Source organism: Mercenaria mercenaria, chromosome 1, assembly GCF_021730395.1.
Source record: "Mercenaria mercenaria strain notata chromosome 1, MADL_Memer_1, whole genome shotgun sequence".
Classification (NCBI taxonomy): Eukaryota; Metazoa; Mollusca; class Bivalvia; order Venerida; family Veneridae; genus Mercenaria; species Mercenaria mercenaria.
In genome coordinates this window covers 73,090,070-73,110,311 of record NC_069361.1, presented here as the reverse complement: position 1 = coordinate 73,110,311, position 20,242 = coordinate 73,090,070, and the positions used below count along the sequence as shown (strand labels likewise).

Below are 20,242 nucleotides of genomic sequence, written 5' to 3'. Positions count from 1 at the left end.
TCAGCAAATTACGTCACGGCAAGTACACACAGGCAACGAGAATCAGTGAAGTGTTAAAACTAATTGATAAAGAGTATTGATCCTGTGTACTGTCAAAATGGCGCCAATTAATGTATTGCCCGTAAGCGGCCAGCTGATTACCGAGCACGTGAAAAGTGCCCTGTAAGATTTCTTCATGCAAGCCTTAAATTCGACAATTGTTTAGTATATAATAAAAATACATCAATGTAGTCTGATCCTACCGTAATTTCAACTGGAAAATGTACATTTTAATGAATTACGAAAGCAAAAATAAGTTTAGAATGTCCGTTCAGGATTCTAATTACACCCGATTTCGTATGCAATTTTTCCATAATTCTTCAAAAAAGCTCACTATAAGCGTATTTTTTTATGATAAGTAACATCAAAATCTGAGGAACTATCTCTGGTTTACCCTAACGGATCAAATAAACTGAGTAAAAACCACTTTCAGACGATATTCATAAAGTGTACCAGTATCCGGATAGTACATTTTGGATATGTTTTTTTACAGACTTTTTTAGCAATTTTCTGTTAATGAAATATTAACAATAGACCTAATCAATATAACATGAATTTTGATACGTATTTGTCTATAATGTAACCTAGATGAAACAGACCTTTTTGATATGTTGTAACATGATCATGGTTTCAAACTTAAATGGCATGTAATATAATTATAATATAATAAGCTGACATTTTTTAGGAAAAAAGCTTGAATGTTTTGACCAGAAATATAAAGTAATGTAAAAACCCTATGTAAGCTCTGTTACTGGTCTTGGGAAGATACCTTTTACCACTTTATTCTTTGATCAATTCATGAGTGTACAGTAATCATAAATGTAATGAATACGTAATTATAAACATATAGAAACGCAAATACAGTAACTTTCCTGTTAAAAACAGCACCCTGCCCTTTTTTGGCAGCACCCTGCCCTTTTTGAGCTCTAGAAATAACACTATGTTTATAGCGAGCCCGTAGCTCACCTTACGGCAATGGTAGGCAAATATAACAAAAGTGTGCCGAATGAGGCAAAGTGATGTAGCTGAAAAACCTTTGTTGATGTCAGGGGGCCGCCATTTTTTTCTACTTCTGTCAAAGTCGGGAAAAAATTGTTTTTGTTTTGCTTTAATTTCATATTTGAGTTTCAATCTCTATATTCATTTAGATGTCTTTATTTTTAAAAAGTTATGTTATGGAAATATTTTCAATTTTGCTTTTATTTTACGAAAAGCGCACCCTAGCGGACAGGTGCTCACAGGAAATGCTTTGTTCGCAGTGAATACAGAACTTCATTTGACTGCTGAATATTAACCATCACTTAAAAATAATGCAAGAAAGATTTCCAGTTGGTAGAAAAAAATATTATTTTCTTTTAAAAGATCAAGCATTGGCCAGAAAATGGGAAAAAATGTCATTAATAAGCATAAAGCCACAAGAACGCGGCAAATAGGTAATGACGTCACCGTGACACCAGCTTTCCATAAATTTTGCAACGTATGATATAGGTTCACAAATTATTTTGAGCAGTGAATAGTTTATTTGTCGTTTAAGCTATGCACGCTCAGAGGCTCAGATGCTTTGCCTTTTTCATAGGGGATGAAAATCCCCGAGACGGTAACGTCCGTATATAGTTATTCGTCTTTGTTGTCTGCATATACTGAGGTAATTTTTCCGGTTCCGGTTTATGTACACAACGCAGACTGGTTGTCTGCAAGAACATCCGAGCACCCCAAATCAGTCACAGAAATTCGTAAACCGCGCCAACATGATTCTTTTTCGTAATGAAAACTGTACATGCAAAAACACTTTTAAAACAGTAAGGAAGTGTAAAGGCCGTCAAGTTTCTGTGTGGAGTGCAAACAAACAAAAAATCCTAAAGCCAGGTGAGAATGCGGTGAATGACATCACCGTCACGGCTTCCCATAAATTTTGCAAAGTATGATATTCGCTGTAAAAGGTATGATGGCACTAAATGTTTAGAGCGAAGTTTCACTTTCTTTTGAGTGTTGATTATTTCTTCGTAAGTAGATATATAAAAGATAAATCCCCATGCTAGGCAGTGCCTTAATTCATATTATTAAACCCTGAGTGAACATACAGATTCTTGTAATCACTGTAACCTGTTTTATGGGTATGCACTCTGAATTGAATGTAAAGTTCTCTGACAAATATTTTTTTTTCTGTCAAACGGCCCAGGCTGTCAAATGTAAGCCAACTTGAGGTGAGACCGAATCTGGACCCAGCATCATTCAAACTGAAATTAATCAAAGCAGTTATCATACCTTAGCTGTGATTTTGTAAATTGTGAAGCCTTTTGGATGATTAGTTGGGTCATTAACTTCAAAATACCAAATTTTCTCCTGCGAAGAGGAGGAAGCAGCCATTTTGATTCGGTCGATTTTTGTTCAACAAAATTCTTATAATTAATCGAATTGAAATACAAAATATTGTCAATTATCTACAAATACGTATAAATTAAGATTTTTCTCTCCTTCATTGATAACCTTTCTGATTATATAAAAAGTAAAGCCACATTATAATTTGTGCCCCAAACCTTTCAAATTGAGCTGCATGCTCTTTGACAGGGCATACACTTATTTGTGGAATGGAATGAGATATAATATCATTCCATTCCAGTATCTCATTCCATTCCATTCCAAACTTCCATTCATTTTGGAATGGAATGGAATGGAAACAAAGAAGAGGACACAAGGTCAGAAAACAGAGGGAGTTCTTTTTACCCTAGAGACCACAATTTAATCAAATCTGATGCCAATCTGATTGGGTCAAAAAAATTGCCTCATGTTCAGATATTTGGGAAACCATGTCTGTGCAACTTGATCATGTGGGACCAAAAACGAAGTTAGCAGATCAAATAGCAGAAAATATATCTGTCAATCTTGAAACCACATAAATATCAAACCGTTAACTAATTTGGTATATATATATAGTTGTCTTGTAAATATTAAGCATTGAGCCAGCCTTATGGCGAGGTAAAGTGTTTGCCTTGTGTATGTGGATTCAAATTCCTGTCCTAGCGTTATACGTTTCTTTGTGGATTTTTCACATCTGCTACATTGGTGCCATGGCGTATGTAAAAAAACAACATGAGTTCTTTCTAGCAAAGCAAAGGCTCTGCTATATAAAAGCTGCTGGAGATTTCTTGCCAGTGCTCAGTAAAAAAGGAAAGGCTCCTGGGCCACAAAATGTCAATCATTGCATATTCAAAGAAACAAACAAATTTCGCCTGCAAAATTTTGCTCCAATGAGATATTTTCCTGTACCTTTAATTAACATTTTTGAAATAGATAAGAACTTAGGCATAAAAATTGTTTGTTTCCGGTATCCCGACCTACCATAAATTTTTGGCCGGACTTTAAATGTTTTTATGGTCATGGAGAATATCTTTTATGTTAGACAAACTTACTGATGCTCTAAAGGCATTACCCCTTATTTGTATTCATGTTTTGACACAAAAATAATTTCTGAAAAGTATCCCTTAATAAAAAAATATCCAAAAAGAAAAAATATGTCCGACCTACAAACCCTAATTTTTTTACCATGTTACCAGAGCCTGTTTGAAATTCAACTGTTAAGAGTACAACACAATTCACTTATGTATCTTCCATTTTTCTTCACTCAACTAATCCTAGCAGTAAATTATAAATACTTCCTCTGACCATATGTACATGTATAGTTGATCAGCAACAGGGATCAAATACTCTACTAATATCTTTTATCAGGGTCAGTCAGCTGAATCACCTGGATGGAACAAACTAACCAGTTCTTGACCTCACTCACATTCACATATTTAGGAAGCTCCTCATTCAGTTTACGTGTGGGGCCTACACCAGACTGGCCTTTAATTTTTTCTAATTATGTATCCAGTAATTCTGGAAATTAACTTGGGTTCAAATTAAATTACCACTACTGTACTGAAATAAAACAGGTTATAACTTGACCTTGGAAATGAATGCCAATTGTTTTGAATGAAAATATCTGCTAAAATCTGGCAGCTACTGCAGTATTAAAATGGATTAGTTTGGTGATAACTTCATGAGTTATTAGTGGCCAGGGGATACCTCGGAGACTGCTATGATCTCATTTTCGACATATATACATTTAAAACTTTGCCTTTATTGTGCTTTTGTATTTTGTTTTCTTTTAAAATAAATTTATACAAAATTTATATGTTCAGAAAAATGCACCTTTATGTTGATTTCTAAAAACATTCTATAACCCGCATCCCCCCATATGCAGTGATTACGTGGAACGCAAATATAAGAGCATGGTATGACTTTACTAACTAAACCAATAACGTAGTTTCATCTTATATGACGTATTTGGAGTGTGATAGTACGAAAGTAATGCAAACAATGGCAGGATGTAGTAGGAACTTTGTAATGGCATTTTTGTTGAAAAAAGTGCAGATTTCTACACATTTTCTCTGTGTTCATCAATATTCTTAGGATGCAGTAAGCTCTTGACAGATGTGATGGGGCCTTTATTTGTTAGATCAACTTCCATACTAGATGGGTGCCTTCTCTAAAAAAAAAGCTGGAGGTTATCATTTTTTCTAAATACTACTTTATTAGGTTATTTAACATTGTTCTGTTCAATACGGAGATATAAAAGGTAAAGGTAAAGGTCTTGTTTATTATAGTGTCACCCCTATTGAAAGGGCCAGCCAATTTGGCTTATGAGACACCTTTATTGTGCGTACCAATTACCTCCCAACTCCTACCACTATGCCAGGCGCCAGGCGGATAGGAGTCGGTAACCATTCATTTAACTAGCTCGCGGCTCACGAACCGGCCATTTTGGAACGAGTCCCATGACAAACATCCCCCGGACGAACGATCCCCATGGGGCTCGAACCTTCGACCTCCCGATCCCGAGGTGGACGCCATGGTGGCCGGCTATATATACCCAGCTGAGAAAACCATATTGGACGAGCCGCTAGGCGAGCTCAGTATGGTTTTCTCAGGTGGGTACGTGTCCACATATATCTCGTATTGTACAGTACAATGTTAAATAACCTTTTTATTCTATATCTAGGTACCTGTGTGGTTCAGACCATGTTCACTTCAGACAGGAAGTTAAAGTCAGTGCCAGTGATATTTGTAACACTTCCAAGAATTACACGCGCTGGAGCTTAACAACAATTGTCCCAATATCTCACTTTACTCAGTCCGCATTTTGGATGTGGTATGTTATGAAAAGTTTTGAGTTTGAAGTGTTTACACCCCCCCCCATTAATAAAACATACCATTATACTGGTATAACTTTAAAAAATGTATCAAAATCTGTTATATTATTTTTATACTTCTCCTTTGAAAATGTTGACAAAGATTAGATTATTGAATATGTACCAATGATTTCCGACCTATTTGCAGGACTTAATCACAAGTGCCAATATCAGAATAAATAACCTGTCCATATGTTTCAAAGCAAGTCAAGACAACTAATTCATTCTGATATCAGTGCCTATCCCCCACCCCCATCCCACCCGCTCTCTTCCACCTTAATTAAATAAAAATAAGACTCTAAAGGAATCTAATTGTTATTCCTGGCAAAACAACTAAAACATAGCCATTTGAATAATTTCAAATATAGCAATAACATTTAACTGCCAGATTTTCTGCAAGTCATATCCCTGGAGACTGTCTAGCTAACAGTCTACCTGAAGTTGAACTTTGGCAATGAGGGCAACGAGGTATGACCTTAAGATGTAAACAAATCAGTAAGTTTTGGAATGGAATGGAATGGAATGAGATATTGGAATGGAATGGAATGGAATAAGTATCTCATTCCATTCCACAAATAAGTGTATGCCCTTTGACAGTGGGAACAGGACTGGAAGTGTTAGGTATTGTGGAAAATTTGAAATAATAACCCTTGTGTATCCCCATCCTCTTATAAGTAATATCTTCCCAGTGGAAAAATGCAAATTTAACCCAAATCTACAAGAAGGGACGACAGGTCAGACCCTGTCAATTACATACCCATATCACTTATGTGTACTTTGCAAAACCCCGGAGCATATATTATCAATTACAGAAAAGAAAACAACGCTTTACAAACCTCATTAATTCATTAATTACAGGGAAAAAAACAAAAAAACAATAACGCTTTACAAACCTTGGCATTCTGCACCATCTCCAACATGGTTTCCAAGAAAAGCATTCTGTGTGACCCAACTAATTTTGCTTGCAAATAACCTTGACAAATCAATGTACAACAAACAGCAGGTTGACATGATCCTATTAGATTTTAGTAAAGCATTTGACAAAGTGAACCATGAGAAAGCCCTGTTAAAAATGCAAACCTACGGTATACGTCGCAAAACCCTAAAATGGATTAAGAGGTTCATCGACAAACGGCTTCAATTAGTAATCCTAAACTGTACAAGTGCAGAGCCCATACATGTCACTTCTGGAGGTGTCCGTGCTTGGTATTCTAAAGTTCGTCTTTTTATACTACATGTCACTTACTTATATAAGATAATCAAAGAGGATATTCCCACACAACACTACCAGGTCTTGTAAAATACACCACTTGAAGCTGTCACGTCAGCAAAATACATTGGCGCGGATATTTTAAACGACCTCTCGTGGGACACCCACATACAAAGGTCAACTAAAAAGCAAATTAAACTTTAGGTTTCCTTCGCAAGAATATAAAAGGTCAATGCAAAACCCCTTAAGTCCATGTCTTCATGCGTTTACTTTGTGTGTGTGTGTGGGGGGGGGGGGGTGTGCGTGTGTGTGTGTGTGTGTGTGTGTGTGTGTGTGTGTGTGTGCGTGTGTATGTGTTCACGTCCGTGTGCTGTGAGTTGCTGTTTGGGGAGGCTGCGTTTTTGGAACGTGGATTTCCCTGTTGGATATTTATCCTTGTTTTTTTTTTCACTAGACCCTCGTCAGACCACAGCTGGAATATAGAACCAATATCTGGTCTCCATACATACAGACTCAAATAAAAGCGGTTGAAAGACGGACAGCGCGTTGGACTATGTCCGACTTTGGTCGCACTCTCGGTGTGACTGAATTGCTGAATTGCTGTACAGTCTAAACGGCGCAGCTTAGATCTCCGCCAGCGCATAGACTGTCGACTTTCTCTTATGAATAAAATTTTAATCATCATGTTGCAATCCCTGTAGAAGATTATTTCATTCACCTAACAACATGAACAAGGAAAACACACCAATATCTACTGTCCTACAGGTTAACGATTCTTACAAATAGTCGTCTTTCCCTTTGACTGAATAGTTATATTGAATAGATTCCCACCTGAAATTCACTTCCTCCCAACCACTGAGTACATTGAACATGCTTCACCATTACCTGACTTTTCACTCCTATTTTTATCTTTTATGCATTCCTTTAACTTTTATTTGGCCCGATACTAACAATCTTTGTGGCTTGACGCGCATGAAAGTGTCTACGGTCTGGTACAGGAAGGTAGATAGATAGGTTATACCAAAGTCATGTACAGTCTAGTAATTGTCATTAGCAATTCGTTTCAGTCTGATATTACGGATCTTCAAGGGAGGTAACTAGAGTCACAGTTCGGTATATATATCATGTACAATCCAGCCCCAGCCTTGATGTGTTTACAGAGCAGGTTGACATGATCCTATTAGATTTTAGTAAAGCATTTGACAAAGTGAACGAACAAAAAGCCCTGTTAAAAATGCAAACTTATGGTATACGTCGCAAAACGTCTACAGTGCTTTTAACGTTTTATTATTTTAACATTGCACTGCTTCTCACTTTTAACAAATGTCATATGACTTACGTTTCCCATATATTACCTTGTATGATTGTGTGGATTACCACCTAGATACAAATGACTATTTTTGGAACAATTATCCTCATTCAAATCTGGTTAAATTATTGTACAAGATCAAATTGTATCTAGTCAAGTTTTTTTAAATTAAGACAATGTACTTGCTCAAATGGATGTTACTTTAAATGATGACAATGTGTCTACTAGTTAAATTATTGTACAAAGGGGAAATGTGTCTGGTCAAGTTATTTTAAACGAAGACAATGTACTTGCTCGAACGGATGATTACAATATTAGTGACTAAAGTGATGTTATTTTAAATGACAATATGTCTAGTTAAATCATTGTACAAAATGGAAATGTGTCAGATCAAGTTATTTTAAATGAAGATACTGTACTTGCTCAGATGGATGATCATAGTATCAGTGTATTAAGTAGTTCACATGACTCAAATGAAGGATCTGATAATGACCATGAAGGGGATAGTACAAACTCTGTATTTGATGTGAGCTCTGTAAATTCAGTTCACAACAGTAATACAAATATAGATACAAAATGACTTTAGAAATGATTGACAAAAATGGATAGAAATGCAGGCAGTTATTCTAATAAATGGACAGGACTGAAGTGTTTGGTTTATATTCATCAGTCAGATATTATATGTATAATGGATGCATTTCCTAAGACTCAAGACGCACATGTGTATGTGATGGTCGTGGGCAGTGCTGTAACTGTGGTTTGGGAGAAGCTGTGGTTTTGTAACGTGGCTTTATCTGTTTGATTTTCATCCTTGTTTTTTTTTGTCATCACACGTTAAAAAAATAGATTGGGAGCACTAGAAATCTGAATTGCAAGAAAGCCACAGCAGCCACCAGATCACCGAATCTGTATTGTGACAGTTTCCTCTGTCAACCCAATTATAGCCTTTAATGCAAGCATAAGGAGGTCGGTTACCTTGTTTCCAGGGTAAATTCAAATAAGTTGAACCACAGATCTTTTTTTATATATTTTCATAATTTTGTGTAATTTAATGTTTTAGCTGCTACAATCTGAGTTTCGTTTATCTCTGTCCCTTCAAGTAAAATTGTTATCCAGGTTTGCGTTTTTGATGCGTAGCATTCCCTGTTTGATACTTGTCTTTGTTTTTTTGAAGTACATGACCCTCCAAAGGTATTTTATATTGAAAGAAGGAAAATACGGATATTTAATACTTTTCAGTGTATTTTGGTTTCATTGTTATCCGCAGAAGACTGCATAATTGATACTTTTACCAGTATGCGCGTTAGCATTCTAATATAAGCTTAAAATGTATATGTCGCGGGGCTAGTGTTTCCATGGTAACGCATTTTCTCTCATTTTTAAACAACTATGTATGGAAACGGGGTTTTCGACGGCTTCGGTGCCATTCTGTTAATGACATACATGGATTATTAGGGTAATATTATTTGCAAAATACCAAGCACTTTACAAGATATCCTATTTTTCTTAACGTTTAAAGTAACCATGGCAACAGAGATGTTTTAATAGCTGATATCTTGCTTTTTATCGTAATTTCTTATAAAAAATATTAAATAAAATTATCTTTCTTGTTTATATAGCTTTAAAACATCTTATTTCAAACGTAAGTAATATTTTCGTGTTATTTGCATTTATTTAAACAAATTTCACAGCTTAAAATACTTACAGCAGTGCCCCTCATCTGACATTTATTATGGAAAAAATCGTCCTGCATCCTGCTATTATTCTCATGGATATTGTTGAAATGCAAATAAAAAGCCGAAGCTGTGTTCCTTAAATTGACCAGTGTCAACGCTTTTGAATTTTACATTTTGATATATAGATCACGGGCGTCGTTTCCATGGTAACATCTATTTCATTCAAGAAACCACAATTTTCTACTGAAATTTGAACAATTTTAGAGCTTAGGTTTAGTATATAAATATATATACATAAATATTGAAGTTAGTATAAAAAACCACACGACTCTGCAGACGACACAAAATAATTCAGTAATGTAAATGACGACACAAACATTGAACAAATACAAAATGACATATATAGATTAAACTCTTGGAGTGATAAATGGTTACTAAAATATAACATCAAGAAATGTTATTATGCATAAGCAAATCCAAACCATACCTACCACTTCCATGGAAACAACATAATAAAGCAAATCCAGGATACTATAAAAGAGAAGGACTCTGAAGTAGCATTTGATGTCGATTTAAAATTTAGACAGCACATAAACGCTATAATATTCATAAAAGAAATATGATCGTAGGCCTCATCCGACGTACATGTTTTCATCTTACGTTATAAAAAGCATAAAATCTATTGAAAGAGTAAAAAACGTGCTTAAGGTTTCGATGGAGGCCTTGAGAAACAAAAATCAAACAACACCAAATCATAGAAAGAAAGAGTTGTTTAACATGAAAATTGAACAGCATGTAAAGCATGTATATTATTTTACGAAACAAGTGTCAGTATACTGATATAAGCATTGAATTCCGGAAAAGGGCTGCCTAAAGGGGCTCCACTTCCGGACAGTTAAACGCCTTTAAAAACTCACCATTTTCAAAGAACAGTTACACATGTTCGTTTTGATGCATTTGCAATAGCGTGCGAGTGGTGAAATTTCGCATAACAAGGTGGAACACAGTTTTCAGCAATTGTTTATCTTTATTTATTTACAAATGGCATTCATTTTCAAAGGGAGACAACTGTTCCCGATTATTTTAAGTACAAATGACATTCATTTTCAAAGGGAAACAACTTTTTCCGATTATTTTAAGTAATCTGAGAAAAAGTCGTCTCCCTTTGAAAATGAATGCCATTTGTAAAGAAAAAAACATAAACAATTGCTGAAAACTATGTTCCACCTTGTTACGTGAAATTTCACCACTCGCACGCTATTGCAAATGCATCAAAACAAACATGTGTAACAGTTCTTTGAAAATGGTGCGTTTTTCAAGGCGTTTAACTGTCCGGAAGTGGAGCGCCTTAAGGCAGCCCTTTTCCGGAATTCAATGTTTATATCAGTATACTGACACTTGTTTCGTAAAGTAATATACATGTTTTACATGCTGTTCAATTTTCATGTCAAATAACTCTTTCTTTCTATGATTTGGTGTTGTTTGAGTTTTGTTTCTCAAGGCCTCCATCGAAACCTTAATATATAAGCTAGTACTTAATATAAGACATCTTCCATATAAAGAAAGATTGAAAATATTGTTCTTACCAGCCAGCACTGGCCGGCCTATAGAAGGTTTCGTAGAGATATGATTGCAGTTTATAAACTAACGAATAAACAGGCCGGAAGATATAGACTATAAAATTTCCTTCCAACTAAACGATCGCTCGAATACTTGTTGACATCGGTTTGAAACAGTGAAAAAGCCATGCAAGAAAGAGAATCGAAAACATCTCTTTGTATCGAGATTAGTAACAGCCTGGTAGGGATCGAGTTGTAGCAGCACAGACTTTAATGACTTCAAAAACCTACTTGGCACGTGGACACATCGGTCTAGAGGGCTAAGGCGCTTTCCTACGGAGGTGAAGGCCCCTGGTTCGAATCCTGGCTATTCCCACTGCGGTGTGTCCTTGGGCAAGGCACTTTATCACGATTGCCTCAGTCAACCCAGCTGTAAATGGGTACAAGCAAATTGCTGGGGGTGAGGTATAATTGGTTTTAACTGTTCTTAATATAGGGTCGCAGAAAAGCTCTATAGAGCTTATCGTTAAATAAAACTTATCTTTACCTAAAGGCTGAACATAAAATATATGTACAGTAGTGTTGAATATTTGATTAACAAAGTAAAAAGTACAGTATCATTGAATTCATTGTTTTGATTACCGCCCTGTTTGACTCTGACAGTATAAGTTCATGTGTAGTATTGAAAACCCGGCCCAGCCCGGCCCGGACCAAACCACGGAAATAGCCGATTCCGATTGTACGGAAACCACCGGAAACTTACGGACGGAAGGCTAATATAATTACGAATGATATCGTGTCGATATCAACTTACATGTTTAGAATTTAGTAAAAAAAAAAAACACTGACCTTTATGATGCCCGCGAGGAACTTCTTTGATGAATGGGTTAAGACTGCGTGTTCTTTCTGGTTGCAAAAACGTCTTAATATAATTTGTAAACTTGTACACAGGAAGTCGTTATACATAGCGTTGTTTTGACGAGGCTTCTAATTAGTTCCCGAAAATTTGTATCGTTATTATTATATACTATTTTATAATTACGTTTTGTCCAAAAAGTTGTTATAATTCCTCTCTGACCTCAAAGAGTTTTTGTTTCACATGTGCATTCCCAAAGCCTAAATATTTCTTAGTGTCCGGTAACAAGCCTAAAAAACAGGTAGTAAATAGGCAGGTTTTTTTATACTTTTTTGTTCAATGAGACTTTACGGAAATTATTTTTATGTCAAAAAAAATGAATACAAATAATTTCTAATATCACTGAGAACAGAATGAGCAGTTTTTTTTAAACTTTTATTAAAACGTTTTTAAAAAATCTCAAAGACCATAAAACATTTAGGGTCAAGTAAAACATTTAGGATAGGTCGGGATACCGATTACGCACGAAGAATGCAGCGTTGAATATTGAAAGGTTTTACACACGGTATCACATATTTTTTAAACATTCCTGTATAAATATATAAAAAAGAAATACTGAATTAGGTTTGTTCACGCAGTATTCTGAGTATCTCTAGTCGACTGAATTGACGTACGATGAAAGTCACAAATTGAATATATTGTGGTACATTGCAGTTTGTGGCATAGTCTTTGCACTTTCGATAACCGATTTCATATTCGGCAGGTTGCTATGATGTTTTAACATCTTTTTTATTTATTTTTTTTCCAAGTTTGCAAGTAATCTCTGAATAAACTGACTTACTTAAGTTATATTCAAATTAGTTAAAAACTATATAGAGTAGAATCGAGATACAAATTTTACCTTTTTTTTCATTTTTGTACAGATGTCTCGTAATCCGGAGGTCGCGGGGTTGAATCCTGTCAGCGGATTTTGACCGTGACTCCAACAGTCCCTTCTTTCGGTGCGAGTACTGGTTAGTTTCCAGGAAGCAGTCATCGAGTGTCATTAGTTGGTGAACCAAAACTCGACGCGAAAAAGAAATCTTTTAAATGGGAACAAAATTACTATTTAACTGAACTCAATATATAGAACGATTCACACTGTTTCGTGAAAAAAAGACCAAGTAAAAACTTGTTAAGGTTCGTTTGGATATTTACCAATGCTCTACACTTTCAGATTATGCATTTAGATACTTCAAGATTAAACTTCAATGGTGAGACATATCTTGCAATTTATTTAGGTTGATTTGATATATTATTGTTTACAGAATGCCCTTTCAGTCAGTTTGCTAGTGCTCGGCATTTTTGATACATACCAACAGAAGAACCGTTTGAGCCCGCTAATCATAATTTACAAATAAGTCCGGAAAAAGCAAAATAAAACTTTGAATGGATGTTGTTTTTTCAAATCTCACAAATTTCTTCATTAAGATTTTTTTGTGTGTGTAAATTTATCAACATCACAGTGTAGTGCAGACGATTTACTTTAACATTGCTTACTTTACTATGGTCACGTGACCACACCGGTAGTGAACTGTACTTGGACTTTAATGCTGTCGCATTCTTAGACCCTACGTTTTGTGAGTTTTTCATTGGTAGAACCAAACCTATTGTAATTATACAAATTAAACTGTTGCTCTTTTTTGTATACAGAGTAATTGTACGATAGTTTGCAGTTTTTACGAAGGATCTGGGTGTAATTCTCCGGCTAAAATGGTTTGTTAAACTGCCCATGTGTGGCCAAATCCATAAAACGTCTCAGAAAAGTTTAAACCTTACATATTACCGGTCACCGTGGCCCAGTAGTTAAGGCGTCCGCCTCGGGATCGGGAGGCCGAAGGATCGAGCCCCATGGGGAGCGTTCGTCCGGTGGATGTTTGTCATGGGACTCGTTCCGAAAAGGCCGGTTCGTGAGCCGCGAGCTAGTTAAATGAATGGTTACCGACTTCTATCCGCCTGGCGCCTGGCATGTGGTAGGAGTTGGGAGGTAATTGGTACGCACAATAAAGGTGTCTCATAAGCCAAATTGGCTGGCTCTTTCAATAGGGGTGGCACTATAATAAACAAGACCTTTACCTTTACATATTTTTTCAACCTACGATAAAGAAAGTGTAATGAGCGGAATTTTCCAACAACAAGTTGCATCCTTCATAACTTGTTTAAATAATAGTAGAAGTTGATCTTCACCCGATATTACATTGTATTGAAAAGGTAAGATGCGTACTTCTTACGCAAATCGCGTCGAGAAATCACATTTTAGCTCAAACTTAAATATATATAATTGTGACGTTTCTGTTTTTACGGAGATTAATTTATGTTTTTGGGTTGTCCATTATATCCAAAAAGTAATTATGTTTTATTTGGTATAACAGGCCCATTGAAACCTATATGTTTTCAAATGGAATGACCAAGTAGTGTGCTTTTTTTGCACAAATACAATCATGATAAAAAAAATGAATTGTAATATGAGTGGAAAATAAACAGAGGTCTCCTTCTTCGTTTTCGCGGTATTCTTAATTTTCTCCTACCCAGTTTTCACGCGCAGCTATTGCACACTCAGTTTTTACATACAAATGCCTGTATCTAAGGGAAAATTAATTTAATCACCAAAAAAAGTTTACAACACCATAAATTTCATTTTAATTATATTTATGTCTCCCCCAGGAGACAAATTGTTTTTGCCCTGTCCGTCCGTCCGTCCGTCCGTACGTCACACTTCATTTCCGAGCAATAACTGGAGAACCATTTGACCTAGAACCTTAAACTTCATAGGGTTGTAGGGCTGCTGGAGAGACAACCCCTATTGTTTTTGGGGTCACTCCGTCAAAGGTCAAGGTCACAGGGGCCTGAACATTGAAAACCATTTCCGATCAATAACTAGACAACCACTTGACCCAGAATGTTGAAACTTCATAGGATGATTGGTCCTGAAAAGCAGATGACCCCTATTGATTTTGGGGTCACTCCGTCAAAGGTCTAGGTTACAGGGGCCTGAACATTGAAAACCATTCCGATCAATAACTAGAGAACCACTTGACCCCGAATGTTGAAACTTCATGGGATGATTGGTCATGAAGAGTAGATGACCCCTATTGATTTTGGGGTCACTCCGTCAAAGGTCAAGGTCACAGGGGCCTGAACATTGGATGATTGGTCATAAAGAGTAATTGACCCCTATTGATTTTGGGGTCACTCCATCAAAGGTCAAGGTCACAGGGGCCTGAACATGGAAAACCATTTCCGATCAATAACTAGAGAACCACTTGACCCAGAATGTTGAAACTTCATAGGATGATTGTACATGCAAAGTAAATGACCCCTATCGATTTTGGGGTCACTCCATTAAAGGTCAAGGCCACAGGGGTCTGAACATGGAAAACCATTTCCAATCAATAACATGAGAACCTCTCGACCCAGAATGTTGAAACTTCATAGCATGATTGTTCATGCAGAGTAAATGACCCCTATTGTTTTTGGGGTCACTCCGTTAAAGGTCAAGGTCACAGGGGCCTGAACATTGATAACCAGTTCCGATCAATAACTTGAGAACCACTTGACCCAGAATGTTGAAACTTCATAGGATGATTGAACATGCAGAGTAGATGACCCCTATTGATTTTGGATTCAGTCTATTAAAGGTCAAGGTCACAGTGGCCTGTTCATGTAAAATCATTTTTTGGAAATAACTTGAGAAGCACTTGACCTACAATGTTGAAACTTAATAGGATGATTGGACATGCAGAGTAGATGACCCCTATTTATCTTGAGGTCACTTGATCAAAGGTCAAGGTCACAGGAGCCTGAACAGTGACTTGAGAACCACTAGGCCAAGAGTGTTGAAATTTAGCGGGATGACTGGACATGCCAAGTAGATGATCCCTATTGCAGCCAACCATCAGTGTCTCTGATTGGGGGAGACATGCGTTTTTTCACAAAAGCATTTTCTAGTCTTATTTTGTTAGCCATTTTCGATTTCTTTCCGATCTTTATTGTTACGCGTGTATACCTGAATACATGTTACACACAAAAGCGGCGTAATGAAAAACATAATATAGTACTTCTTATTAAACATTTTACTGATCGTTCCCACTAAGTATGTATCTTTTATTTTCTGAAAATGTTCCTGAAATGTTTTTGAATGAAATAAAATTGTAAAATGACTACCAGGTACATTTTCTTACTGCGGAGCTAGGAAAATTTTGACTGTGCATATCAAAGTCCCGACCAACTTAAAGTCAGAATTAGCCGGGAAGAATTATTTCCTGGTGTGGTCTTTAAGAATTTTAAGCCCATTTTGTCAACATTTTATTATACATTTACATTTTAAATACTAAACTCTTTCTCTACAGTAACTTACAATTGTCGCATTGAAAAATATTAGTCACGGATAGAGTTATTTCGAGGGGTCACCCTCTCAGGAATACATTATTTATTTTATTATACCGAAAAATTAATGAAATAATTTATTTAACATTTAAAAAAAGTTATTACTTGCCAAATAATGAAGACAGAATTAAGGAGGCTTTACTAGTAAGCACCTAGAAATTGTCGCGACTTTGCTGTATAAAAATACTTTTTGATAGGTATAGTCTTGAGGTTACATATCGCTGAATTTATGGGCATACTTCAACAAAATCAGCAGCAGTAACATTCGAAAAACGGCGATAACTACGGAACATATAATGAGAGAACCCATTTTCTTAGTAGTTAGTAGTTAGTTAATTTCCAATCTGATGGTGATAGTTTCAGTTTAATATTTGATGAAAAATTGTTTTCAAAATGTTGCATGTAGAAAAAATCATTCAAAAGCAGAAAAGAAAAATAGGCCGGGTTCACACGTGTATGAACACAAGATAAAGTAATATAATCCTATGTATAAATAAGCGCATCGTCTTTTAATCAGTACGAAAGTATCGATCTCTCATATGGAGACATGAAAATTTAATATCACATGCGCAGAAAAACAAAATAGCGTTGTTGCGCATGTGATATGAAATTATTTTTTTTATTATTAAATCTATATTTATAGTCCTTTCCATTGTTCTAGATGTAGTCACATGTTCAACGATAAAAAGTCGTATTTTCTCGAAGGCGGAGCCAAACATACATATTGTGACGTCCACACGTTATTACGTTAAAACAATGTGACGTCGTATACAATTAACCACGAAAGATGACCTAAGGCTGCAGACATCTGTATCTAATGTTTATACTTTTGAGTAGGCTGGATTTGATAATAAAACAATTGTCGCCTTTTATGTGTGGTCGATATGTGGATTTATCGACCTGTTAAAGCGATATCAAGTCGATAAATTCGCCAGAGGTTGATATTGCTTTTATCAGGCCGATAAATCCACATATGAGCCACGCCATGAGAAAACCAACACTGTCTGTTGCGATTAGAGAAATCGTTAGCAAACAGCATGGATCCTGACCAGAATGCGCGGATGTTGGTTTTCTCATGGCGCGGCTCATATCGACCTCACCAAAAGGCAATTATTGTATAATATCACATGCGCAGAAATTGAAAATAACGATTTTGCGCACAAGATATAAAAACGCTTGTAAATATGATATATTATTCAAGTTAAACTAATGGGAAAATTGCATTGGACATTGTGTGGGGTATAATAATTTAACATCTGAATTGCACACATTTGTAATCCATGCTTTAAAATGTTCATTTTAAAAACAAAAAAGTTAACATTCACGATGTGAATAGTTGTATAAGCATAGGCTGAAATAGTTCGTAGTCCGACCAGACCGGTTTTTTTTAATTCTGTGTTAAAAAGATATGCTAGTATTATTTCAAATATAAAAGAAAGAGAAATCAAAAATTAAATAATCTAAAAACAAAAATAACGTTAGCAGTAAATTGTTAAAACACAAAAGTTCATTGCTATCACTCCCTCCCATTTATCCATATTAGATATTTACCGTTTTTTATTGTTTTGTTTTAAACAGACTGAGCGGGCATGTTTCGGGGTGGGGTTGAGGGTTCGGGTTCAAAACTTTGCGACCGATCTTTCATATTTTATACTCCAGTTCATTCATTTCTACAACTTACTGTAACTCCGGGTATCATCTCCATACATATCACCCGGTTTTGTTTAAAGCTAAATCATATGATCTATCATTTGAGCAACATTTTATGATATTTTTGTCAGTTTTCTTGTATTTCAGGAACAAAGACCTATTATTACATAGAGTTATACCTCTTTTGGAAATGTTTACTTTGATACTTTTTATGAAATTTTGTAATTGCCTCCCTTTAATATGAAAAAAATGTAAAAAGTGGACTATTTGTTTTTAGCTTTTGATATAATTTATAGTTTTATATTCAAATTTGAATACTTCAACAACCTGAAACAAATGGAAGGTATGAAAACAGCGCATAGCTTCGAAGTTCGTCTATTTTCGATCTATCTTGGTTGCGCAACCGAGATAGGCAAAAGGAGTATAATAATAATTTCATAAACTTACATTTCTAGTTAATTTTCGCAGAATGTGTACTTATCAATGCAAATCTTTGACAACTTTAATATAAGAGTGTTTATATTCATATGTTCCCTAAGGCAAGATATTTTTATTGAATTAATACTTAATATGCTAAAACGCTATCTTGGTCAGGCAACCAAGTTTTATAATTACTTCCAGTGCACGGTATAGACCCCTTCGCCGTACTACACAACCTAGTGTCACATCGTTAGGTGTGAAATAACGACGTACCATTAACTAGCTTGTCCAGTTCTGTTGAAAGTATCCTGTAAACTGCTATCTCGTGTCTGTCCGGTACACAAAATGACACATCGATTGCCGAACGTATTACTTCTTTGATTGAGTGTGATTCAAATATCTTGTTATTTTAGGTCTTTGCTTATGTCAAGTGCAATACTTCATCAGACATACGTATCGTCAATATTAAATACTTTGCTTCTACTTTTGTAATAATGAAATAAAAAACACATAAATTTGCATTGATTAAGATGACGGTATCACCATTCGTAATTATATTAGCCTTCCGTCCGTAAGTTTCCGGTGGTTTCCGTACAATCGGAATCGGCTATTTCCGTGGTTTGGTCCGGGCCGGGCCGGGCCGGGCCGGGTTTTATTAATAACCTTTTCAGTATTGAAAGTAGTCTTTCCCAAAGAACTAAAAATACATATTTTTATAGCTCTTTGTCTTTCCTAATCATTGAACTATGCATATTCTTTGTTTGGACTGCTGTTTCATCTGATTTTAACATAAAATTAAAAGCCTTGTTGATATTAAAAGGTGACAAAAATACACATTAAAGACTACGGTCGGATAATACCTGGTTATCTAACCAGAAGGGGTTATAATAAGTTGATTCAACTTGCTATCCTTACAACAGATGTAATATCAAAGGCCAGAGACACAAATCGGTACATCTCTGAAGCTGAACTGTTATAGCCAGAAAATACAGCATGGATCAGGCCCAAAATTATTTTATTTAAATCAACTTGTCCTACCTTCAAGGAAGTGTCTAGCCGTCCGGTAACCGGACGCCTAGCCTGCGTTCTAGTCGTCCGGTTACCGGACGGCTAGCAAATCCTCAAGGGATTTTCTAGTCGTCCGGTAATTGATTTCCTAATGAATAAGACATGATTTTATATAGTTTTAATGTTACTTACTTAAGATATCGATACTTATCTGCAAACAAAATACATACTATATAAACATTTACAATAAATCATTGCATTATTCAGCCGATAAAATGGAAGTTTGCCGAACTCAATAATGGCGAGATCGACGTGACGTCACTTATTAAAATCTGTTCATCTGGAGGCTTTTATGGGAACGGAATTTTTTTATTTTAACAACTTTTTCACTGGATTTTCAAAATTAAAACAGTTTTTAAGTACTTTCAAATTTTCATATTTTAGTATTCAAATATTTTTTAATGAATATTATAACTGTTTTAAATGACAACTAATTTCAAAAGCGGCTGCGTGATGTTCAAAACTTTAAGAAAAACAGTAGTTAAGCGTTCATAATTAACCCATTTTATTTTGAAATAATTATAGTCAAAATTAATGAATGAATTGCTTTTTTAAGCTTTCCATTCTTCAAAATATATATATAGATTTGTGTTTTAATAATTAAAGTTTAGGCCGTTAGAAAAAACATAACTTTTTACAAAATAGCATACTATACGGACGTTCGGCGATCAATGTTTTATCATTTCTAAAAATAGAATATCAACGGATTTGTAAACAAACACGATCTCTTGCGTTTAATCGACTGAAAAATCAGATAAGTATTGATATTTTAAGTAAATAACATTTAAAACTATATAAA

At 35.5% G+C, this 20,242-nt stretch overlaps 1 protein-coding gene across 1 annotated transcript in view; it reads right to left on the bottom strand.

The window, feature by feature from the left end:
• The window catches only part of LOC123534242 (ribosomal protein S6 kinase delta-1-like), a 37,197-nt gene extending 34,746 nt beyond the window's left edge, over nucleotides 1-2,451 (bottom strand). Inside the window, exon 1 of the mRNA XM_045316394.2 lies at nucleotides 2,305-2,451. Within this exon, the coding sequence (XP_045172329.2) occupies nucleotides 2,305-2,406 (102 nt within the window). The 5' untranslated portion in view covers nucleotides 2,407-2,451. The remainder of the gene's footprint in view (nucleotides 1-2,304) is intronic.
• Between the last annotated feature and the right edge of the window lie 17,791 nt (nucleotides 2,452-20,242).